This window comes from Struthio camelus, chromosome 31 (assembly GCF_040807025.1).
Source record: "Struthio camelus isolate bStrCam1 chromosome 31, bStrCam1.hap1, whole genome shotgun sequence".
In the NCBI taxonomy this organism is placed as follows: domain Eukaryota; kingdom Metazoa; phylum Chordata; class Aves; order Struthioniformes; family Struthionidae; genus Struthio; species Struthio camelus.
In genome coordinates, this window is record NC_090972.1 from 3,673,213 (window position 1) to 3,695,573 (window position 22,361).

A 22,361-nucleotide genomic window follows, 5' to 3' on the forward strand; every position below is an offset into this window, starting at 1 on the left:
GGTTCACACTTTGGGGTTTGAGAGAGCCACAATTACAATTTTGCTAAAAAAACCATGCAGTTATACATTCCCATAAAAGCTATCACCATCCCGCGCCCCTCCGGCGTCTCCCAGGGAAATAAAACACGGCAGGAACGAACGGCCGATTCGGGGTGAATATTTTCACAATGCTAAAAGAGACTTAAAAAAAAAAAAAATCCAAAACACCAAAACGTGTGATGATGCTATTGCTCCTCCATATAACTTCCCTCAATATAAAAGGAAACCGTCTGCTCACCTTCGGGATAGCAGAACGTAAAGCCCCTACACGGACGCCTGGATTCGGGGCTAGGAAATCTGGGGTTGGGATGGGGTTTTTTTTAGCATCGTGGCAGAAAACGGTGGTTTTTACCGATTCTGCCTCCTCTCTCTGCTCTTCAAAACAGCTTCCTATGCCCTGTATGGCGAGCGAGTGCCCTAAAAAATCACAGCTGCAGTAGGGATTAAGCTGGGTTTTGCTTACAAAAAGCCCTGCCCTCTCCTGTCGGGTCCAAACGACCATCAGCTGGGGAAAAAACTTCAACAAGCGGCTCTGCTTTCCCGTGCATTTACGCCGGGCACCGGGCAGACACAGAGGCCGAGAAAGGGGGAAAGAAAAAAAAAAAACAACAGACCTAATTATTTCCAAAACTTGAAACGAGAACGGGGTCAGCTGAATAAACGGTGTACCTCTCTCAAACTCGGAGCAAAACGGAGCTAATATTAAAAACCCGTGAAAATAAAACAGCAAATTGAGCAAACAAAGAGTTTCTCCAGGGCTGGGACCAAGCTGCGTCAGCCCCCGCGCCCCAGCAGCCCGTACAGGCAGCTACAAGTTAAATCCGAGAGCGTCGAGATTTGGAGATGCGGCGGCGAAGGCTCACCCTGTTCCTAAAAGCAGGAGAGGAAAAAAATAACTCCTTAGCAGAAACACTGCAGGGTTCGCAGCTCTAAAAATGGGGTTTCTACGTTTTCCGAGCCAGATTAAGGGTGGAAGGCGCCACAGCCTGGAGATTTCTACGCTGGACTCAATTTTCGGGAGTTCTCAGGAAACGTCTCGACTCGGTTAAAGCAAAATACGGTTCTAGATGGGGACGGGGCGGGGGGGGATTTCGCGCTATCACTACGATTGAGCGGGAGGTATCGACACGCAGGCTGCTCTCTGCGCTAAATATCGTTATCTGCTTTTCCCAACCTACCGGAAATACGGCCTCCTGGGTTTTCCAACCGAGCATCCGCGCTCCCTGCCGCATCCTAAGTGACTAAAAGCACCAGCAAAGCTGGCCGGCGCAGCCGGACGCCTCGGCGGGCCGTTCCCGCGCTGTGCTAACGCCGCGGGAGCCTTCGCAAGCCCCTTTCTGCAAGGCAAAGGCTGCTCGGTCTCACCTGCTACGTTATAAAACTTGGATTATTATTATTATTTTTTCCTTCGGAGCGTTATAAAACTTGGATTATTATTATTTTTTTTTCCTTATTTTTTCCAGAGGGTTGCACCTGCAGATTTTCGGCCAAAGAACCTCCGCTCGCGACTTAAAAATAAAACAACGCGCTCGATCGCCAACCAAACGGAAGGCTAGAGACACCGCGCGTCTTAAAGCGAGTAGAAGAGAAATAATCCCGAGGTTGTCACTGCAAAAAAGAAACGGGCAGGTTCGGGAGAGATGAACCGGCACGCGGTTTTGAGGAGAGAAAACTGGAAGGCTGCCTTAGAAGTGCAATTTCAGTTTGCTCTCGTTTACGATCTCATAGCATCCGTGCATCTAATTTTGCTTATGCATGTCAGTATTAACAGCCTTGCTCTTCTTTATAGAGATCAAAGTGCTATATATACGATAACCCAAAACCGATCAAGGGCAAACAAATTAAAAGTAACCTATCGCCCCGGGCCGCCGCTTTAAAACCACAAACATCTATCGCACAAAAGCACCGAGGAATCCCACCGCGTGGCGGCTCAGTGGGCAAATCGAGCGCTCCGTTAATACCAAAAGATGCCAGATCGTATCAAAATCGCGGGGCAAATTTCAAAGAGCATCAGGAAATTGCCAATCTCCACTCGCCGCTTAGGCAGGGCAGGCGCTGCCCCAGCTCATCCTCGCAGGAAATATATATATTTAAGGTTGCCAACAGCTCGTACGTTTTATGTAGGAAAGGTTTTTTTAGAAAAACCACCCCCCGCCACCTATCACTGTAAATTACTCTTAAAATGAAAAATGACTTTCGTTATCTTTTGCTTGCAACAACCTATTGTCAAGACGGTTTTACTCATCTCCATCCCAAAGCTTTATCTTCCATCGCTAGCAATTTCTCCCTCCGATAAACGGTCGGGCGGGAAGATTTCTCAGCTTAAAGTTTTGGGAGCAGCCCTGCGGGTCCTGACCTCTTCGTCGAAAAGCTAACGGATGCGCTCGGAAAGGCAACGGGGAGGGAAGGGGCTCTGGCGCTCCGGAGGATTGCCAGAGGCCATCGCCGCAAATCACGCTCTGAAACGTGTCCGCATGTGCTTTAGTCATCTGCGAAAAAAGCACGATTTTAAATAAATGGGATTTTTGCATGCGTCAGCGTTTCGCTACTAGGATTTGCACCGGCCAAGGCGAAGCGGGAAGTTTCTTTGGCAACGTTTGGGTATGTAGCCGAGAAATCAGTATTCTGGAATCACTTCATTTCCTTTAAAAAAAAAAAACCCAAAATTTGGAGTTGTGGCCAGTCAAAGATAATGCAACTATGCATTAGTTGCATACTAGTGCAACTATGAGGCCCAGAACAAAACCGGGACAAACCTCAGCTTATAAAATGTGGGCAGACCGTGCCACTGCAATGCTACAGATGGTCATAGGACGTGGAAAATGAGTAACGGGATCAGAGGGACGGCATGCCCGTTCCCCAAATCCACGCATCCCTGCAAAGAGCAAGCTGAGACACAGAGGGGGGTAAGCGCAGAGAATGGGCGTTTGGGAACTTGTGGAACAAATTTCTTTCAAAGAAGCCTTGGTAGGTCCAAATCTGCATCAGCTCTTTTGACAGATTCAACCAGGAAAGCAGAAAATAAATGGACAGTGTCTTTTCCGGGAGCATAAATCGGGCAGTGTGGCTTCGCGGTTTGTTAAGCAGCGAGGGCCATCTTTCTCCACATCAACTCAGGGCAAAATTTAGCGCCTACTGATTTAACCTTCTGGTCACCATCTAAGCCAGCTGTCCCTAACTGCTATATCAAAACTGAGTTCCTGAAAAAAAAAAACCCAACAAGATTTCCAGTAAAAATACATTAAAGTAGGCAAAGGCACGCAACCTCCGTACGTTGAATTAAAAGACAGCACACCGTAGAACGATCCCAAACAAACGCATCCTTAAAAACCGGAGCGTTTCTCGGGAGCGTTGCCAGAGCAGCTCAGACGCAAGCCCGATAAAGCCCAGCTGCTGCTTTTTGGAGGCGAAGGGAAAACGAGAGTATTTGGACAACTCGCACGTCCCTGCAGCTTTCAAAGCGGCACGTTTGTGAGCCTTCGGCACACGTAACTTTTCTTTCTGCGCCTACCAAAAGCACGCGAGCCTCAAACTTTGCACCTAAGCGGCCAAACGTTACCAGCATATTGCTGCTCGTCTGTGGTGCTGTCGGCACTGCAGACCCAATCCAGCTAGGAGAGAAAGCAGGCTTATTTGCTGCCGCGCGCACCTCCCGTTAACCAAGTGAAGGCACCGACGTTTCGTTACTGCTGACTTAACAGAACCCGGTTTAACTTCCCCAGTCCCAGTTTAGCAGCTAGAAGATAAAATCGCTTTAGCTGACCGTACGGCTTTGCTAGCGAGTGGTTTTACAGGAAAGAGCAATACTTAAAGAGAACGTGAGAGCAGACTCACTGAAGCCCAGATCATGAAAGGCTGAGGTTGGTACTCGTGAAAAACCAAACAGCTAAGCAGAACAGATGCTGCCCCGGATGGTTATCCTACTTTCCAAGAGAGTCCTGCCTGATGCCATAAAAAAAACGCTGTTATACACAAATGCACATTTCCTCCGCCTTTCCCCACCACGCCGCTCTGCTGCACAAGCGTTCCCGGTGAGAACGCTTTAGACCTCCTAGGAGGAAAACGCGGCAGCTTGCTAAAAATACAGATCTAGGTCATTAGGCAGACAAAGAGATACCTTGGCACATGCTGTAGTTTGGCTCCCGCACCCACGTCCAACTTAAGAAAAGTAAAGCTTATGAAAATCTCTTGCAGCGCTTGCGAAACGCCAGAGACAACATCGCTACCGCCAAGTTGTATATGCAGGGCCCAAACAGGGCCACACGCAGCATCTACGCTGTGTACATCGTTTAAATTACAAAGACAAAAAATTAAAGACCAAGCCGGTAATGAAAACATATTTATTTATACAGAAAACAGGTATAGGACTGAGTCTTTAAATAAGCTGCATCTAACCTGTTTCTGAATCTTCACTGTCGGAGGAGCTGGACTCGCTGGTGCTCTCAGACTCTGAGGAGGAGAACCCCTTCATTTTAGAGGAACCAGCAATTACGTCCACTTTCTCTGCTGCAACAAGATAACAGTACAACATCGTCAACGGATAAAAGAACAACCCGGCATCTTGTCTCCTGCTCTGCAGTCCTCCCACACCAACATCACGTCTAAGAGCGACTCCAGGACCGGGGGCCGCAGGGATGCAACGCCCGCCGACGGGCACGGTACACCCTTCTCCCGATTTCTGCCCTTCTTCCCAATGCTGACTTATGCTAGCTGGGCCGTACCAGGGATTTTAATGCCTTACAGGTTACATTTTCCTAGCGGATGGAAAATAACGATTGGAGCGGAGGGAAAATAGGCTTTTCCCTCGCACTGTGTTACAACGGCTCCAAAACAGGAGGTGCTCAGGCTGCCCTGGAGGTCAGACTGTGAACGCGCAGCACTTTACATGCGTACGTCTACGAGCGAGGCTCATCTTCGTTCTAGAAAAACCCATGCAGAAGGCTTGGGGATTACGGAAACATTTTAGGCTGGCCTAAAGCAGGGTTGCTGCCAAAACGGGGAGGTCGTCTCCTCCTCTCCCAGGCAGCCCAGCTGGCTGTGGCCACCCAGGAGCAGGTTCGCACTTCTGCATGCCGGGTAAGGGGCTGAAAACTCACTTTTTGGTCTCATTAGCTTTTAGCTGGATCAGCTTCCTGGTCAAGGTAGGTGGCTGGGGCAGTGAAAGAGTAGGGAAGTGCCTTTTTCTTAATAGTCTAGGCCTAAACTAGAATAAAAACGTGCAGCTACAGCCTAAGAGTTGCTCAGGCCACTAGCAATGTTGCACCTTTTTATGACTTGCTGAACTAAAACAAAATCAGGATGTTTTACTCGGGTGTATAAGCATAAAGAAAACTCGCAAGATTTGGCCAGGCTTGTTTTCCGTTTAGATTTATCCTGTGCCGTTAACCACTGAACCTCAGCCATGGGCAGCCCAGAGGTTCCTTTCAGATTCTACTTGCTGACACACTGTTCAGGGAAAGATTTCCTTTAGGTAAAAAAAAAAAAAAAAAAAAACACTTATCTGTTCTTCAGGCACAAATACGTATTAAAAATTAGCAAAAAAAAAAAATTTCTAACTCCCAAAGCCGCCAGAGGAAGGGACGTGTAGCAAGTCTCTCAGCCCGGACCGCGCAAAACTCAAATGAAAGCCCCGGGCGTCTGGCCTCACGGTGTCCTAGGTTGGTGTGGAAGCACTTCGCGAGCCAGAGGAAGCGCCTTGGCCCTCCCTGCCTCCGTTCTCTTCTGCCTCCCCCCCACCAAAGACTGCTGCTCATTAAACACGCAGGTTTTTTTATGCTGCTCATAGTACAGGCAGAGCGTACTATGCCACTTAGCTCGCGACAAGTGGCATTCTTCATATATTTGGCATGAAGGAAACATTTACGTTAGAGCTCAAAGTGCAGGGCCGCTACGAATCAGTGGCCTTGTAGCAGAGCCACCGGATTAAAGTCCAGCGGCAGCATTTAACACGCGCGCTGTTGTGTCATTAGGCGTTTTGCTAGACAAGTGGGAGCTGTGCAATCCTCCTTGGCACTGAACAGGGATATAAAACACCTAAAACAGCGGTGTGTGCCCCCATCTCTTTCTACACCTCAGGAGACTGGGAATACAGCGCCGGAATTTGAGGATGAAAGGTACCTTGAGGTTTCCTCTTCTTCCGTAAACACGACGTTACGTATCTCTCCAGCTCCCGTAACGTGGATGGTTTTAATGTCTCAAAGTCAATTTCAATCTCATCCGGATTGGAGTTTTTAAGCGAGGGTTCTCTTGACTGGATGATATGGACAACTCGGCCCAGTTTCTCACCCGGGAGTTTATTAATGTCCAGGCTCAGCTGCCTCTTCTCCTCATAGGACATTGGCTTACACTTCTCCTCCTCCTCAGACTCGTAGGCTGGAGGGGGCTTGCTGTTCTTCACCGCCACAGGCTCCTTCTTACTACTTAAGAATAATTATAAAAAGATTAGTATAGAACACATCAGAACGCGGAGAATTTTCAAAAGGCAGCTGCTCGATTCTAACGTCTCAAACGTTAACGACTACGTGAGCGTTTTTTAGCAACTACTGCTACCGTATGAAACGGAGAGGGCAAACTGGGCACCTGGTGAGAAGCTGCAGCCACTAGAGGTAGGGGCGAGCGAGGTAAAACCCAGCGTGCATAAAGTACGTTCACAAGAAGGAAAAATAGCTCGGGGACATCCCCGGCATTAGCATCGTGGCTATACTCTGAGCATTTCAAAACCACCTGGCAAGAACACAGGAAGGAAAGCTGGTAGCTGCGCTTGTAGAAGGTTCATCCAAGTGAAAATAAAAAAACCCCACCGTCTCAAGTGGATTCTAAGCACATCTGTGCTAACAGAGCTAATGCGTGAAGTCTATTTAGAAGATTCCCACAGACTCAGAAAAGGAAGAGGTTAACACAGTCACAGACGGGCCCATTTCCCTAAAATAATCCACTGCTTGTGCCCTGAAGTGTTTATTCAGTCTGAACTTACTAAACGACGTGGTGAGGCCCGGGGACAGAGGCAAGCTCCGAGGAGATCCTGCTGCAAGTTTGCACTGCTTATTTCCCTCGTCCTTAATTTCATCTCATTACAGTTAATATGCCAAACAACTCCTTTTTGCCTAGGGTTAAATACCACGATGCTACATCCCCTTCAAGTTAGCAACTGGCAAGCAGCAGACACTTGGTTCTCAGCATCTTACCTCTTAATTCAAGATCTGCAGCTCCAAGAAAAGGGGTACAAAATCTAGCAAATTCAAGGATGCGAGGCTCGACAGACTCCTTGCAATTTTCTCCCCCACACCTAACGTGTTAATAGCAGCCACGCTATCCCAACACAGAAACGCATCAGCGCACGCCAGTATGGCTGAGCTGAGACTGGAGCGAACCAATGCTGAAGTCGTGTTTGCTACTTGGTCAGGTCAGCACTAAGGCCCCTTCGGAGGCGAGTGGCCTTGCTCTGAGCCCTACCAAACTCACAGGTGTGACTGTTCAAGACACTTGCATTTAAGGAAGTGAATTATCAAAGTAAAACACATGTCACGCTCCTCAGCGCAGCAAAACACAAGGACCACATGATGAAACGGGGACAGGGCTGACCTGGAGGTACTGCTGTTGCTGTTACTTTTCTTAGCCTTCTTGGGCAGTGGCTCCTTGGCTTTACTTTTCTTACTGTCTTCCAATTCCTCCTTCTTTTTGTGCTTCTCCTTTTTCTTTTCCTTCTTGTCTTTCTCCTTTTTCTTTGGTTTGTTCTGCTGTGGCTGGGACAGGGCTGCAAGCTGTTCATGCACTGCTTTAAGCTGAGAGGCAGACATACAAAGATCAAGATACTTTTGCCCAGCACCTCCTTCTCTTCCCTATTAATTACCTTTCTCTCTGATGCTTTTCTCCTTTGTTTTTGTACTACCTATGCTTTCTTATCTGTTAGTATTAAGTCAGTTCTTCCAGTTTTTCAGCCTACTGTGATTTTTGTGTATTAAAGCGTCTGGACCACTGCAACAGGAAGAAGGCAAGCTCTTTAAAGAGTCTGGCACTCTACTTCTCCCTCTTAACTGCAGAAGTAGGCTGCTCGCTTCCTCAGCACTAGCCATGCTTTACATACTAGTGCCAACAACATCATGAGCTGGAAGGCCAGACAGGATGCAGAAGCTTAGGCTCCAAATTCTGGAATTCTTCTGATTATGGAACATTTTGTGTGTCCTAAATGAGTCTGGAAAGACCGTTCTGGAAAGCACCAATTCCTTAGTGCTTTACTAGCCCTTTACAGCTGAGGGTTTTACAGCACTTTACAGCTGACACTCACTATTTTATGACCAGACGGTCTACGGCTTTGAGCTAAATAAGGCAAACTGCCCAAGGCCATTGAGTTCAAGACCAATCCATTAAGACGGACACGTTACCTGTTCCTGGAGTTCTGCTAACCGCTGAGCTCGCTCTTCCTCGGAGTCATCTGATGAGCTATCGCTGTCGGAGGAGCTATCGCTGCTGCTATCGCTAGACGAAGGGGGAGCCACCTTGGTCGGAGGTGGCACCACCACAGGAGAAGAGGCTGGAATCACAGGTTCTTCTGGTTCATCAGGCATTTTAGCAAAGCGCATCTCAAACACATCCTGCAAATACATTGGAAAATAACGCAGGGTTTGGCAGAGCGCTACACTGCAAATGTAATTATCCTCTCCAGGGTGTTCCCCAAATACTTGTGGTCGCCATCCAAGCAATCAAGACACACGCACAAGACAATATATATCAGATAAGATAATTTCCTTAATGCTGAACGTCTGCGCGGAATTTTGACTGTATCCAAAATGGTTTGGGGGGGAAAGTTTACAGACAAGAAAGGTGAGGCTCGTTTAAAAGCTGCATTATTGACCTAAACAGGAGTCAAACAGTTTGCACATTCTGAGATTTTCTACATCTGCTTCGGCAGTCTACTCACAGACAACTCAAAACAGGTATTACAAACACAGCCCCAAGACTGCAATTTACTCTCCTTTTCAGCCTCGACACAGGCTGTATCTTCTAAATGAAACTGCCGCTCTCCTTTATCCTACTGGCATTGGGAAAATGAAAACCATCTCAATTACATGCAAACGCTTGTGCAAGCTGTTTCCAATTACCCTCAAGAGTGAGTCAGGACACGAAACTGGCCTAATTCCACAGTTATCCCACACACGAGAGTCAATTTCTACCAAAGCCTGATCTAGACATCCACTTTAGTTTAAACCTAAGATGAGCCAGATAGATAAGGAGTGAAAAAAAGGCCACGCTTCTGCTCAAGGATGAAATACCTGAGCTCACTTCACACCGATACTTACTCTGTTTTGTACGTGCTCGTTTTTGACGAAACAACTGGAAAATAGATGATTTTGTTGCTGAGCGTTCCCCAAGCAAGTATGCTGCTCCTCTCCAAGGAAGGGGCTTGCCCATCTGAATCTCCTCGTGCCAGAAGAAACGCTCAGAGCAAAAATGCAATTTGTTCAGGGTGTTTGCTTCCTAAGAGGCGAGCGAGACCTGAAAACAGGCTCAACTCACCTGCTTTTAGTTGTTTAAAAATCAGGCAGTTAATCCGGAGCTTAGCTAGTCACTCTGGGCTCCTTTTAGAGTTAACACGGAGATGGGGAACGCCCCGAGGGTGATTCAGGTGGATCTTAAAGATCGGGCTGAATCGTCCTCTGGCCGTTCCCACCGCTTTCACCTGACCGTGACGGGAGCTGCGGCAACCGCGGGTGTCTACGCCGGCGTTGCCTCTGGAAAAAGCATCTGCCACCTGCCTCTCTCCCAGCTGTTCGCTGGCATCACAGGGGCTAAGCTCCAGGCTCCGTGGAGAATCAGGACCGCGGGAACGCTCTCTTCCTTCTCCAGGGTTTTGCAGGGAGTGACGCTAGAGCGGGGGAGAGTAGCTGAGAGAAGGAGAGATCGGAGCAGCTATGGGAAAAAACGTTTTTTTTTTCCCTACTGCAGCCGCTTGGACGCTTAAATTATGGACTGAGACTGAAAACGTGGCTAAGAGCAGCAGGATTCCTCGGCGAGATTTGAACGCTTAACCGAGCTGCTTCTCTCCAATCAGCTGCACGTAGAAAGGAAAGGGCAAGGACGGAGCACAACTAAACGTACAAAGGACTAGAAAAAGCTGGCAAGCGATTGTAGGGAAGGATAGCCCTACCTGCTCCTGCCAAAGATGAGCCAAGTCTTCTGCGTCCATCTTTGCAAAACTAATTCTCTGCCTCTCTGAAGTTCTTAAAAGATAAACCAGACTTTCTCCTTCCACCCGCAGGTCTGACATTCACATAGTTATTATTATTTCTGAGCACCAGTTTGGATTTTCAATATGCTGGAGGTGCTGCTCAGTGCAGGCAAGGCCTGCTGCTTCTTTCCCCAACAGCGCGGACTGTAAATATTAACTGCGTGCTGACACATACATATTTATATAACTTGTTTAAAAGCACTGGCAAGTGAACAAACCCCTGTGGTATCAAGGTAGAGCGTTACAGCTGAAGCGCAGCATTAAACCTAAGCTGATTTTAAGCACGCAGCACAGGGACTCGGTCGTCTCACCTCGCTATTACGTGCCGCAAAAAACGTTTGCCCAAGAAACAAGCGACGCCTTGGAACGAGAGAGGGTTTTTCAGTAAGGCCCACTGTCTCTGTAGGGCTTTTCCCTATATCGGCATTTTCCCGAGCCGCTTCTTTCTTCCCTCCTTCCTAAATCAGGGCAGACGGAGCCCTGCTAGGCTGCTTATCTCCATCCTCAACGTTTCAGGCACCCTTTCAGCAGCAGCAACTTTTCAGGCGTCTGTGGATGTTGCTTCGCTGCTTCCATCTGGCGGCAGAAACGCTAACGCTTGCAAATTCGCTTACTCGCTCGGGCACTCGAAGCCGCGAGGATGACAAAGGGAAGGAGCCGACCTGTCACATCCAAACCAGAAAATGCTCTTTAGCACCCATCCAAAGAAAAAAGCCATTTCTGCCCTTTTCCGAGGATGACATCACTTGTAGCGTGACGGAGGCGCGCGGGCCAATTTGTCATTTCCCTCGCTGTACGTCATGTTTTCGCGCTCTCAATCGCTGCGCTGCACTTAGCGTGCGTTTGCAAACTAACTGCTGTTTTCCACGAACCAAGGAGTCTGGTGCGTGAGGTACACGGGCTTGCAGCCGGTGCTACAGCATCGTATATATTCAATTTGAGTTTCTCAATTCTCCGGGGTCAGAAATGCAAATTTTATACTTTTTTTTATACCTTTTTTTTTTTAATTAACACTCCAAGAAAGCTAATTTAAAGTTTTTTCTGGTGAAGTTAAACAATCGATCAATTCAAAAGCACACAGGTTAGGAAAATCCCTCAACGCTGAAAAGATCCACCTGTAATCAGCAGGGACAGACAACGGGAAGGAAAAAAAAGTAACAAAAATCCATGAGAGGGCAACAAACGAGACATTGAGATGCTTTCTGGGCGTCTGTCTGTAAAGAGGGGATTTCAGAGAGCAGTGTCTTTTTTTCTTACAGGTGGCAAAACCAGCGGAAAGAAGATCAGGTGTCAGTTCCCAACTGGAACATCTAGCTTTTGCCCGATCTCGCCCAAATTCTCTATCCTCTCTGCGCCTTTGCTCTTCGTTTGTTAAATGGGCTAACGCAACATCTGGCATCCTGTCCTTAGCTTGTCCTGTTCAGATCATCTGTACGTATATGTAATAAAGACATGATCTTTGCCCCCAGGGGTCCATTGCAAGGTGCTTCTAAGCGCCGAAGCATCATAAATGTTCAAGAAATAAGCTGGGCTGCACGGGTGGGAAACTTATGTTAGTTAGATTTTTCAATATATTTCTCATCCAGACGAGTCCTAAGGGGAAAAACAGCATCATCAAGTTCCCAAAAGTCATAAGGAAGCGGGTACGATCCTGATTTTAGTGCACATTCCTCAGTTCCACGCTTCGCTAACATAACTGCCTTTTCGAGACGTGAATCCAAGTGGAAACACTGAAAATCCTAAAAATGCTCTTCCAAGGGTAAAGCCGTAACAGAGTCCCAAAAGGAGCTTTCGGTCGAGTTAGCTCCAAGGTGAACACAAAACAGTTCCCAGAACGGCCAAATAACTCATTAGGCGGTGACTGGGGCAAGCTCTTGAGAAACATGGTGTGTTTGTGGTGTGTAACTCACCACCCCGTGTCCAAACTTGAAATCTCAGCCTTGTTTCCAAACCCTGTGCGCGCTCCATAAGCCTCACTCACTTTTTGCTTTCTTCATAGCCGAAACGAGCTTTCTGCACATTGTAAGAAACGAACGGAGAGGTGCTATCGCTGTTTCATGAGGTGGCCAGCAGGACAGCGTTGCCATTTTGGCACCCATCCATCCATTCCGAGACTCCACCATCGCAACTGTGAGTTGTTACAGGCAAATACGCCAATAACGAAGCCTTTGGTTCCTCTAAAATACGCCTTTTCCTTTTAACTGGCTGGGGGAGAAGGAAGGGGACTCTGAACTCCAACACACTGCCTAAAACACTACTCATTTTAGGCAGTATCGTGGAGAAACAACACGTGTTTAAGCCCACTTTGTTGGGACAGGGGCTCTTTATGCACAGCTGTGCAAAGAGGGTGGAAAGGTATTAAGCCGAGCAAGGGCAAGCACCTAAAGTAATAGGCTCCAACACCAGGAACATAAAAATGAGCTGTATAAACAGACAAGAAAGACTTTTTTCCCCATCCGCAGCCAACGCGCGTTTGCCGTGTTTACGTGTCGCGTTCAAAAACCGCGTTGCTCATCTTTGCGTCGGGAAGAAGGTTTCCCAAGCGGCTCCAGGCGAGGATGTGTTCCCGAACCTGTTTGCAGGACTGAAGCACCCGAGGGAAATTCCGATTACATAGAAAGTACCGCGTTTCTGACCACCTCGGGGACAGCCTGAGTATCACCTGGCGATGCCGATTGCTCAAGACTTTCCCTGGAGAACCGGGTGAAAGAAAGACGACGAGCCACGAGTTTCTGTGGAGCTATTCAGAGCTCTGTAGCCTGCGACAACAGTGACTGGAATTTCAGATCAGATATCGCGGTCGCGCTTGGCTGCTACTGGGGAAAAGCCCAAAGAAGCCCCTTACAGAGGCTGCGAAGCTTTTGCGGAGAAGCTAGACCAAAATAAGAAAGGGCAGCTAGGGAGAAGGGTGAGTGTCCTGTCTTTCCAGCACCTACTTACTGCAGAATCCAGTGTAAAAAAATTCTAAGACTGCTAAAGGCTACTAATCCCATGTTAAAAGCAAGTGGAAACACTTATTTATGGAGTCTATATTCATCTCAGACTAAGACAGCCCAAACGTGAGTGGTATCTTTGTAAAAGCATCAAGAGAAAATATTAGCACCCGGCAAATTATGACGTCACCCAGAGGAAAAAGCCGTAGGAATTGTTTCTTTCAGCATGTATCACTCTTGCAATACGGACCTGCGTCCGGAATTTGCTGCCGCTTAAATGCCTGCAACGTTTTTTTGCAGCTTCAGTTGCACACCAAGTCCCAACTCTGCATTTCCACCTTCGCATCCCGACCTAAACAAAACAGCTGGGAACATTTTCATGAGCTGCTGTTGCCCTCCAGAAAAGTGACTTCACTTCAGCAGAGGGGGAAGCGATATTATAGAGAGTTTTTTCACGCAGCTACGCTAACAAAGTTTGCGCTTTTCGATTCACTCCGTGACGGCGCGGAGTTTTGCTTCCCGACAGCCACCGCGCTACAAAAACAAGAGAAAATATTGCTCTAGTTTGAAGCGTAAAGTATCACGGTTCTACGAAGTCACCAGAGGAAATCGTGACTTCATCGGACAGCCCCTCGTGGGAACTCAAAACCCAGAAGTTCCCCTCGGTCACACAAACCCTCTTCCCATCACAGGCAACTGCAACACAAAGTAGTTTTTAGAAACCAATTTAAGAACAACCTGGAAGCGTTTTTTCTCCTGTTTCTCCTCTAGAAATGCACCGCTCTACTGGTTACAAACCCAGCCCAGGGCTATTAGTGTGTAGTTTAGCCTTTGTTTTTCGAGTCAAAAAAACGTCCTTCAACTTAATAGTTTTTCCCCAGCTCGCTGGTGTTTTCTGATGTAAATCAGACCCCTTCCCCGCCTCCTTTCTGAAGGTTAAAAGCAAGCCATGCTGGTTTATTCTCCTTTCATACAGCTGGAGCCCCAGTGCCTTGTCATTCAAATAGTCCTTCTGCTCCATTCGGCTTGAGTTCATCTTTTCATGAGCCCGGACGACAAGAACTGTAAACAGCAAAAAATCTCACGTCGCTACCGGGCTGCCTTTGCACGCATGCCCGCTCCGTGCAAGGCTGCTGCTACCAGCCGACATCGCTCTATATCTTAACGATAAGGAGGAAGCGGGGCCTTTACGCCCGTGCAAGCTGAGGCTACAGGTTAATCCTCCTAGCAAGCCCCGCAGCAACGTGCTGTTCTCTACGGGCAATAAACCACAAAGCCTCTTCCCTTCCGGATTTGGCCCTTGCCTTCTCGCCCGCTTCTCACCTGGCGTCCTGTTAAATCCAGACCCCGCTCGCCACCGAACAAGTCCTGAGCACGTCCTGCATGCCTTCCTTGCAGTGGAGGCACCGATCTAGACTCCTCTCCGCTATCACAGAATCACAGAACGGTTGAGGTTGGAAGGGACCTCTGGAGATCATCTCGTCCAACTCCCCTGCTCAAGCAGGGTCACTTTGAACAGGTTGCCCAAGACTTGTCTAGATGGCTTCTGAATGTCTCCCAGGAAGGAGACTCCACTACCTCTCTGGGCAACCTCTTCCAGTGCTCGGTCACCCTCACAGTGAGGAAGTTTTTCCTCATGTTCAGGTAGACCTTCCTGTGGTTCAGTTTGTGCCTCTTGCCTCTCATCCTATCTATGGGCACCACGGAGAAGAGGCTGGCCTCATCCTCTTGACACCCCCCCCCCCTTCAGATACTTGTGCACATTGATCAGAATCCCCCTGAGTCTTCTCTTCTCCAGGCTCAACAGGCCCAGCTCTCTCAGCCTTTCCTCCTACCAGAGAGACTCCAGTCCCTTCATCCATCTTTGCTGGACTCGCTCCAGGAGCTCCATGTCTCTCCTGTACTGGGGAGCCCAGAACTGGACACAGTACTCCAGGTGAGGCCTCCCCAGGGCTGAGGAGAGGGGCAGGAGCACCTCCCTCCACCTGCTGGCAACACTCTGCCTAATGCACCCCAGGATCCCATTGGCCTTCTTGGCCACAAGGCCACACTGCTGGCTCATGGTCAACTTGTTGTCCACCACGACTCCCAGGTCCTTCTCGGCAGAGCTGCTTTCCAGCAGGTAAACCCCCAGCCTGTACTGCTGCACGGGGTTCTTCCTCCCGAGGTGCAGGACCCTACACTTGCCTTTGTTGAACTTCAGGAGGTTCTCCTCTGCCCATCTCTCCAGCCTGTCCAGGTCCCTCTGAACGGCAGCACAGCCTTCTGGCGTAGCAGCCGCTCCTCCCAGTTTTGTATCATCAACAAACTTGCTGAGGGTGCACTCTGTCCCTTCATCTGGGTCACTGATGAATAAGTCGAACAATACTGGACCCAGTATTGACCCCTGGGGGACACCGCTAGCTACGGGCCTCCAACTAGATGACTCTGCGTCACTGATCACAACCCGTTGAGCTCTGCTATCAAGCAAGTTTGAGGAACTTAATTCCCAACTCCTCCTCCAGTGCAATCAAATTTGACAAGCTGAAAGTTGGACTAGATGATCTCCAGAGGTCCCTTCCAACCTTGGCCATTCTGTGAGTCTGTGATTAAGGAGCCATCGAGGGACACTACAGCAGGCAAGCTTATCTCTTTCAAAAACGACAACAGCGTCCACAATCCTCCGAAGGCAGAAAAGGGGGGGAAAAAAGGATAAATCAGCACTGAAGTGAAACGACCATCTGAAAACACAGATATGGAGAATCCCCAAGTCTCAATTAACGGTTATTTACTTTATTCAAAATGCTTGGGCCCAGCAAACAACTGCAGACTGGTAGACAGCTCCTTGCATAGCGCCCTTGACAGAGGTTCTCCAGGGCTGCTAAAAGATCCCTGAATATATTCTCCCCAAAAGCTCAGTCTCTCATAGATCCACAATAAATCCATATATTCAGCCTGACTCCAACTACTGCTTCCAGAGCAATACAAAAGAAGCATTTTTTTACCTTTACCTACCAGGCTGGCCTTTTTAATATTATTTTAAGACTACATGGCCCTTATGCTGGAACAATTAGTAAAGAAAGATGTAGGTGTTCACTGAAAACCGAAGCAGGCTGTAACGAAGCGTTTCCTTACCTGCAGTTTCCGTGCCATCGCGACCACCTCGTGATCGGCAGGGTTGTATTTATAGCAATTGGAAAACATCAATCGCACATCAGCGGCGAATTCCTGAGCATCTCTGTATTCCCGGTTCTCCAGTTTAGACTAGAAAGGAGGGAAAAAAAACAACTCTCTGCTATTAACAGTGCAAAGAAAACAATCCAATTGATTGAACAAATAAAGCACTGTGGCACCCATGGAGCTACAGGCCTTCACAAGCCCAAGTTTCTCTCTCTACAGTGGAGCAACTAATCTTTGTTAAATGAAGGACTTTACCTGGTTTACTAAATAAGGAGCAGACTACCAGGATCCGTAAAGATAATTTGAAGGTGTATTCGAAAGAGGACTACAGGTCCTTCAGGCCATCCTCACGCTACCCAAGAGACCACCTGCGCTCCAGATCGCGTGAGCAACTGAACAGTGATGCTCTACTAGAAGAATGGTGTTCAAGGCCGGCAATGCCACCACCAAACATCACTACTCCTGAACCTCGGCTCCATCAGGCCAGAACCAAGAAGCGCTAAAGTTCCACACGCTCCCAACATCATTTATTAGAAAAACAAGATGGTTTTGCTTTGCTCAGATCGTTTCCTTAGAAGGAAGGTCCCACCTGTCTGTACTCCTTTTAGAAACGTGGCCTCGTTTGAGGGGTAAAATGCAGCGACAACGGGATGATCCTTCGCTAAGGATGGCAGGGAACAAAAGAGGACATCACTTTTCCTCTCCTGCTTTTACATTGGCATGGGAGACATGATTCATCTCATCCCCTTTTCAGTATCTAGTCATCTAGCCTCCCTTTACAGTCAAAAGCTGGCATCTACAGCGCGAGTCACTTGCCCTGTTCAGACATCTGCCCTAGGATAAGCCAAATCTGCTCTCACGCTCTCTCCTTCAGCCCAGCTATAAAAAGAACCCGGAGGACTGGCTCGGGTGGAAGCAGCCTTGACGGATGACCCCCACCCAGAAAGCTGCATCCAACTAACATGCACTCAGTGGAGAGGCTTCTCGAGTCAAGAATTAATCTCATTCCCTCTCTCTGGGAAAGAGGGCTTCAATTCAAAAAACAGGAAAACAGAGAAGAAAGTTCAGCAGCTGTCTCTGCAACATCTGCCAAGAGTGACCTCAGACATGCAGCCCTACGCAACCCAGGAAGCCGAGGGCATGGTGACACCACTAGTGGCTGTTTGGGGGTCACCTGCAAGGTGCACAGGCAGCCAGAGAGGTACAAAACCTGCTACACTTACTGCTGCTCATCTGCAGCGTAGCTACGGCCGGCCAGCGCAGAGGGAAAGCGTGCGGCCCTACAAAAATACAAGTCTGAAATCAAGCCTCCACATATTACTCTTCCAATTGATCAGGAAGCGAGCACAGAGGTCTGAAGCCAAGAAGCATCAAGACCTCTATTTACTAACACTTGTCCATGCCATCTGGTGATTTACCTCGATTTCTGCCCGAAGGAGCTGGAGACAAGGATGGTCCTGGCTCGCCGCCTCGTTCACCGCTCTGCCTTTCTGCCAGGCTTGCCAAGAGCACAGCCAAACCTCACGCACTTGTGAAAGGAAAAACATCTGGCCACCGGCAACTGGAACCAGACTCACCAATTCATGTCACACAGATACGGCAACTACCAAGGGCAGAGGGGTCTGTGCCTATCGCCTTAAGCTACGTTTGAATCAGCGAGCCAAAACGAAGAACTTAATTAAACAAGGTTGGACCCAAAAAGATCCTCTATGCGCGGTCTGAAAGCCTTTTAGCCACTGCTCCAAATTGTCGCTTCTCCGACAAAACTGAGGGCAGAGAAAAATGTCAGCGTGTCACTGAGTCACCCTTTAGCAAAACAGTTCGAACGCCGCGATGAAGGAAGAGCTGCAACCCTCACTTGCTTCCTGCAGGCGAAAGACCTGGTATAACCTCAGTAAGAAGTGGGTTAAGAGAAAGGAAAAGTTGGTCCGTTCCTCTATTTTCAAAACACAAACCTAAGTTGGGTGAACTAGGAGTCAGACTTAAGCTTTAACAGCTTAAACGTGAGTTCAGGATGTAGCTATAAAAGTACAGATTTCTAAATAACAAATTAACGTTTCAAGCAGAAACATGGACTACTTTTCAGTTCCTTTTTAAAAATAAGCAACTCAAACTCTCCACTAGAGGGAACTTAACAGAAGACTGATTTAGACAGACAACTTCAGAAACACGGGCCTTTATTTTACAAGAATAGAAAATGTTTTCTTTTAAATAAAATCCTCTGATTAGTGTAATTTATGCTCACTGAGGCCATCTCCTGGGCTAAGAACATTTAAGTAGAGACCTATACAGTAATGGAAAATTTCTATAAAAAGCATGTAAGCGTTTCCTAAGAGCCCTTCTGGAGAGATGATGGGTTGTTTGTTTTTTCCAAATGTCATGATAACAGCAACACAGGCAAGTAAGAGACCGAATGTACGAGAAATCTAAGGCAAAAAGAAATAGCCTGGCAGATATCTGAAAACGATAAGGACGCACACCCGGGACAAATTATCTTTTCCACATAATCCACTTCCCACGCAGACCCCAACCTCCCCCCGCTCCTCGTGTGAACCTGAGCTTACTTTGATTGTGCTCAGATCCATGGGATGTTTAATGATATCGCAATAATCATGCAGTCCCAGTGCTTCCACGTCCACAGGTTTGTAGAAGGGCCAGGCGTAGGCAGCGTGCTTCTTGGCAAACATCTCTTTGATGATTCCACTGCAGTATTTTAACTGCTCCGACACTTTGCTACTCTTTTCTACCACGTGCTGCTGTGAGTCTGGAACATCCTTCTTTGGAGGCTTAACTGGGCGGCTGCTTTCCCTTCGCGGACCCAGCTTGGTGGACTTGGGTTCAGTGGGCAGCGATGACGACTCATGAATCGGGTCTATTGTTGTTGGTGTGGTGGTGTCTGCTTTCCTCTTCACTCCTTTTTTTGTCTATAACCAAGCAAATAAATCAATATTACCGAGTCTGCAACTGATTTGTGTTTCTTGCAGCATGACTAGGATTCACCACTGGGAGTGACTCAAAAGCCTCAGCACAGAGGAAGCAGCAAAAGGGGGAGGTCAAAAGGCTTTCCCTAAATACTGTCTATCTGTACTGAGCTCTCTAGAAAAATATACAGATTATCTCCATTGTGGCGATAAAGGTGAAGTGCATGAGTCACTTCAGTTAAGTCGAGATTGTTTTCCTGAGTCACGTAAGGCGCTCAAATAAGCAAGGTCTCAAGAGGACCAACCGGCTTTCCATGCAAACCTGGGTGGAGTTCATCGCACCTAGCTTTAATTGCCTACGAAGTACAACCTGTGTCTTAGAGGGTCACCACAGGCTCCTTTTCTACTCAACGGGGAGAAGGAAGCGTTTTCAGAACGCAAATCTTTTGACTACATTGAGATCGGCCCCTTTTAAGGGCGACTCCAGTGCCAAAGGAAGGGTGGCCAGCTGACACAAGCCCTGCCGACACGATACGCAGTTGTTAGATACTTAACTCCAAATCACTCACCTTCACGGGCTGGGCGGGAGTGGGGATAACGGGAGGGTGAGGCTGGATGGGCTGGGGAGCCGGGGCCGGCGGAGCAGGGGCTTGGGGTGCAGGCGGAGGAGGCGCGGGAGGCTGAGGAGGCACCATCGTCATTACTGGCGTCTGTACAATAAGGTCGGGGGTCACGGAAGGGAAGGAATGAGTTGTCTGCGCAGACTGGAGATTTTGCGGCGGAGCCGGCGTCTGGGCTGGGGACGACGCTTGGGTCGCGTTCTGTACCGTAGATGATCCTGGTTTGGATGTAACTGCCAAGATAAAAGAAAGAAAGGGTTGCTTTCTCATCAGCGTTTCTCAGCTTTAATGGGAAAACAATTAATGCTGGCCATTTAAATAATATCGCTCCTTAGGTAATTAATACTTTGTCGTTCCTGTTCTTGGGCAGCCGGTCAGGTCTCCTCAATATTTTTATAGCTTGCTAGGTGAAATGAAGAAGATGCCCAGGACCTAACTGTACCAAAATCACTTGAGAAAAAGACCAAGGATTAGGTCAAAGACATACTACTCTCTTTCCCCTGTCCTTACAAAGGATTTTTCTCAGAGTGGGCAAAGAGTCGAATGCATCTTTCCCCGTCTACCCTTTCTGCGATGCTTCTTGATGACCATAATTGTGGAGCAAAGCTGGGTAGCTCCTTCCTTCAGAAACAATCTGTGCTCTCTTGTCAAGAGCAAGTTTCTTATTTTTTGGTCACTTAGGTCATCGCAGCTGCTACGGTCTTGGAGAAATCTCTCCTGTCAGCTAGAGGGTAAATTCATCATTAGGCAATTTCAAACATGGGGTGATTGTAGACCAGAGGGTTGGACACCAGACTGCAAACTAGGAAACTTCAGTTCTGTCCTTGGATCTTCCAGTGATTTGGGGGAAAAAACCCTCCCTGCTGGAGCTGCTGCTGCTGCTTTGAGGTGCAAAGCTCTGAACTTTCCCAGCTTTCCAGGAAACACCCTGCAAACAGGAATCGTGCTGTGCTTTGTCGACGCTGAGACACACTGCCTCCCTCCGGCTGTCCTTCAAGAAGAGTGAGCTACCAGCAAAGTGAGATCATCCTAAAAGCCCTCCATTCAGGAGAAGGTTTGGGCACAGCAGGCGCTACAGGAGCACTTTCAGTTAGAGAGCAAATAGATTTCCAGGTGTCCTTTTGAATTGTTATGTTCAGTCTGTACACACGTCCCAGTAAGAAGAGAACTGAAAGGACCACCTGGGAATCCCTGGCACTTTGGGAATGATCCCTTCACTCAGTCACTAAATACATCGGGGATCACGAGCAAAGAGAAAGCCCACTTCTCATTTTGTTCTAAGCTTCCAGGCTGTAGAGATGGAAATATCTATATTTCCGCTGCTATTTCTTTCAGTAAGAATCTCCTGAGAGCGCTAGCAGTAGGAATCAGTCACTGCATGTCCTGCCTGGCAGTCTACCCAACAGATCTTCCAAAGAGTACACTGCCCACAAAAAAAACATTTATTTAGAAAAGAAATGCAGATAGTTTTGCTCACGGGCAGTCACCAAGAGCCGCAATTACTGCAATTCTCCTACAAAAACATTTTGTGCTAGGAGTTCAGATGCTCAACTACCAGCCAACCCAGCGACTTTCTTTAAAAAGGGGAAACTGGGCTTCAGACTGCATTCAGCAACCTATTAACAGAATAAACTCGGGCGTTTTCACGCTGGTCTCCTTGCAAAGTATCAGCTGTGCGCCGCCATCTCCAAAACATTTCTAAAGAGCACGAGACCCGTCTGATCTGGCAGTGACCGAGAGCTGGAAGGCTGCACTCGCGCACTGTCTGCTGGGAGAGTTAATGAGCTTGGTGTCACATCACGTATTTGGGAAGGTGAGAGCATATCTTCCAGCGTATTTGCTATTCGGAGATTATCAGGTGATTGAACACAGCAGGCAGCAATAAGTCCAAGCAGAGCTACACCCTTCAGCACTTCTACCAGACACTTGTGGCCTTTTGAAATAACCGCAATAGACAACGTTTTCCAGCTAGTTTTACACCCGCTGCTTCCCCAAGCTGTAGCAGAACTCTCTAAACTAGCAAAGACTCCTTAAAGCAAGTTCACAGGGTACACGTCCTCCATACTATTGAACCAGTAGCATCATTCCCCACCAAACCAATGTCACATATGTGACATCAGGAACATTAAAACAAGAGTACACAGCGAATGTGCTCGTGAATGATACCTTAATGGCACCTGGACTACAGAGCGTGCTTAGCTCTTAATATCTTCTCCCTCCCAAGCAATGAGCTTCATTGCAGTCCTTCTCAACCTGAGCGACGAGCTTGTTTTTAACAGCTTATCCCGAGATAGGTGATTATTCACGGAATTATTTACTGTGCAAGTTGATTTAACAAGCAGACTGGCAGAAAAGGATTTTGCGGGTTTTCTAATAGATATTCAGTGCGGTAAATCCTAAGATAAGCTAGCATGGGGAACACCAGGCGTGCATTCCCTAGACATGGTATGTGAGATTGTAGGGT

At 47.9% G+C, this 22,361-nt stretch overlaps 1 protein-coding gene across 24 annotated transcripts in view; it reads right to left on the reverse strand.

The window, feature by feature from the left end:
• Window positions 1–22,361, reverse strand: part of BRD4 (bromodomain containing 4) — an 85,949-nt gene that overhangs the window by 11,907 nt on the left and 51,681 nt on the right. For 16 of the 24 annotated variants that reach the window (XR_011136688.1, XM_068922996.1, XM_068923000.1 and 13 more), the window contains 7 exons: window positions 19,847–20,130; window positions 18,921–19,280; window positions 16,312–16,440; window positions 8,421–8,630; window positions 7,621–7,820; window positions 6,157–6,458; window positions 4,435–4,545 (listed from right to left, as the gene is read on the reverse strand). Coding sequence is in view for 22 of the 24 variants with exons in the window: in XM_068922996.1 (XP_068779097.1) it covers window positions 4,435–4,545; window positions 6,157–6,458; window positions 7,621–7,820; window positions 8,421–8,630; window positions 16,312–16,440; window positions 18,921–19,280; window positions 19,847–20,130 (1,596 nt within the window). In the remaining 2 variants the exon portion in view is untranslated. The remainder of the gene's footprint in view (window positions 1–4,434; window positions 4,546–6,156; window positions 6,459–7,620; window positions 7,821–8,420; window positions 8,631–16,311; window positions 16,441–18,920; window positions 19,281–19,846; window positions 20,131–22,361) is intronic. The other 8 variants (XR_011136689.1, XM_068923004.1, XM_068923012.1 and 5 more) reach the window with 1 other exon arrangement.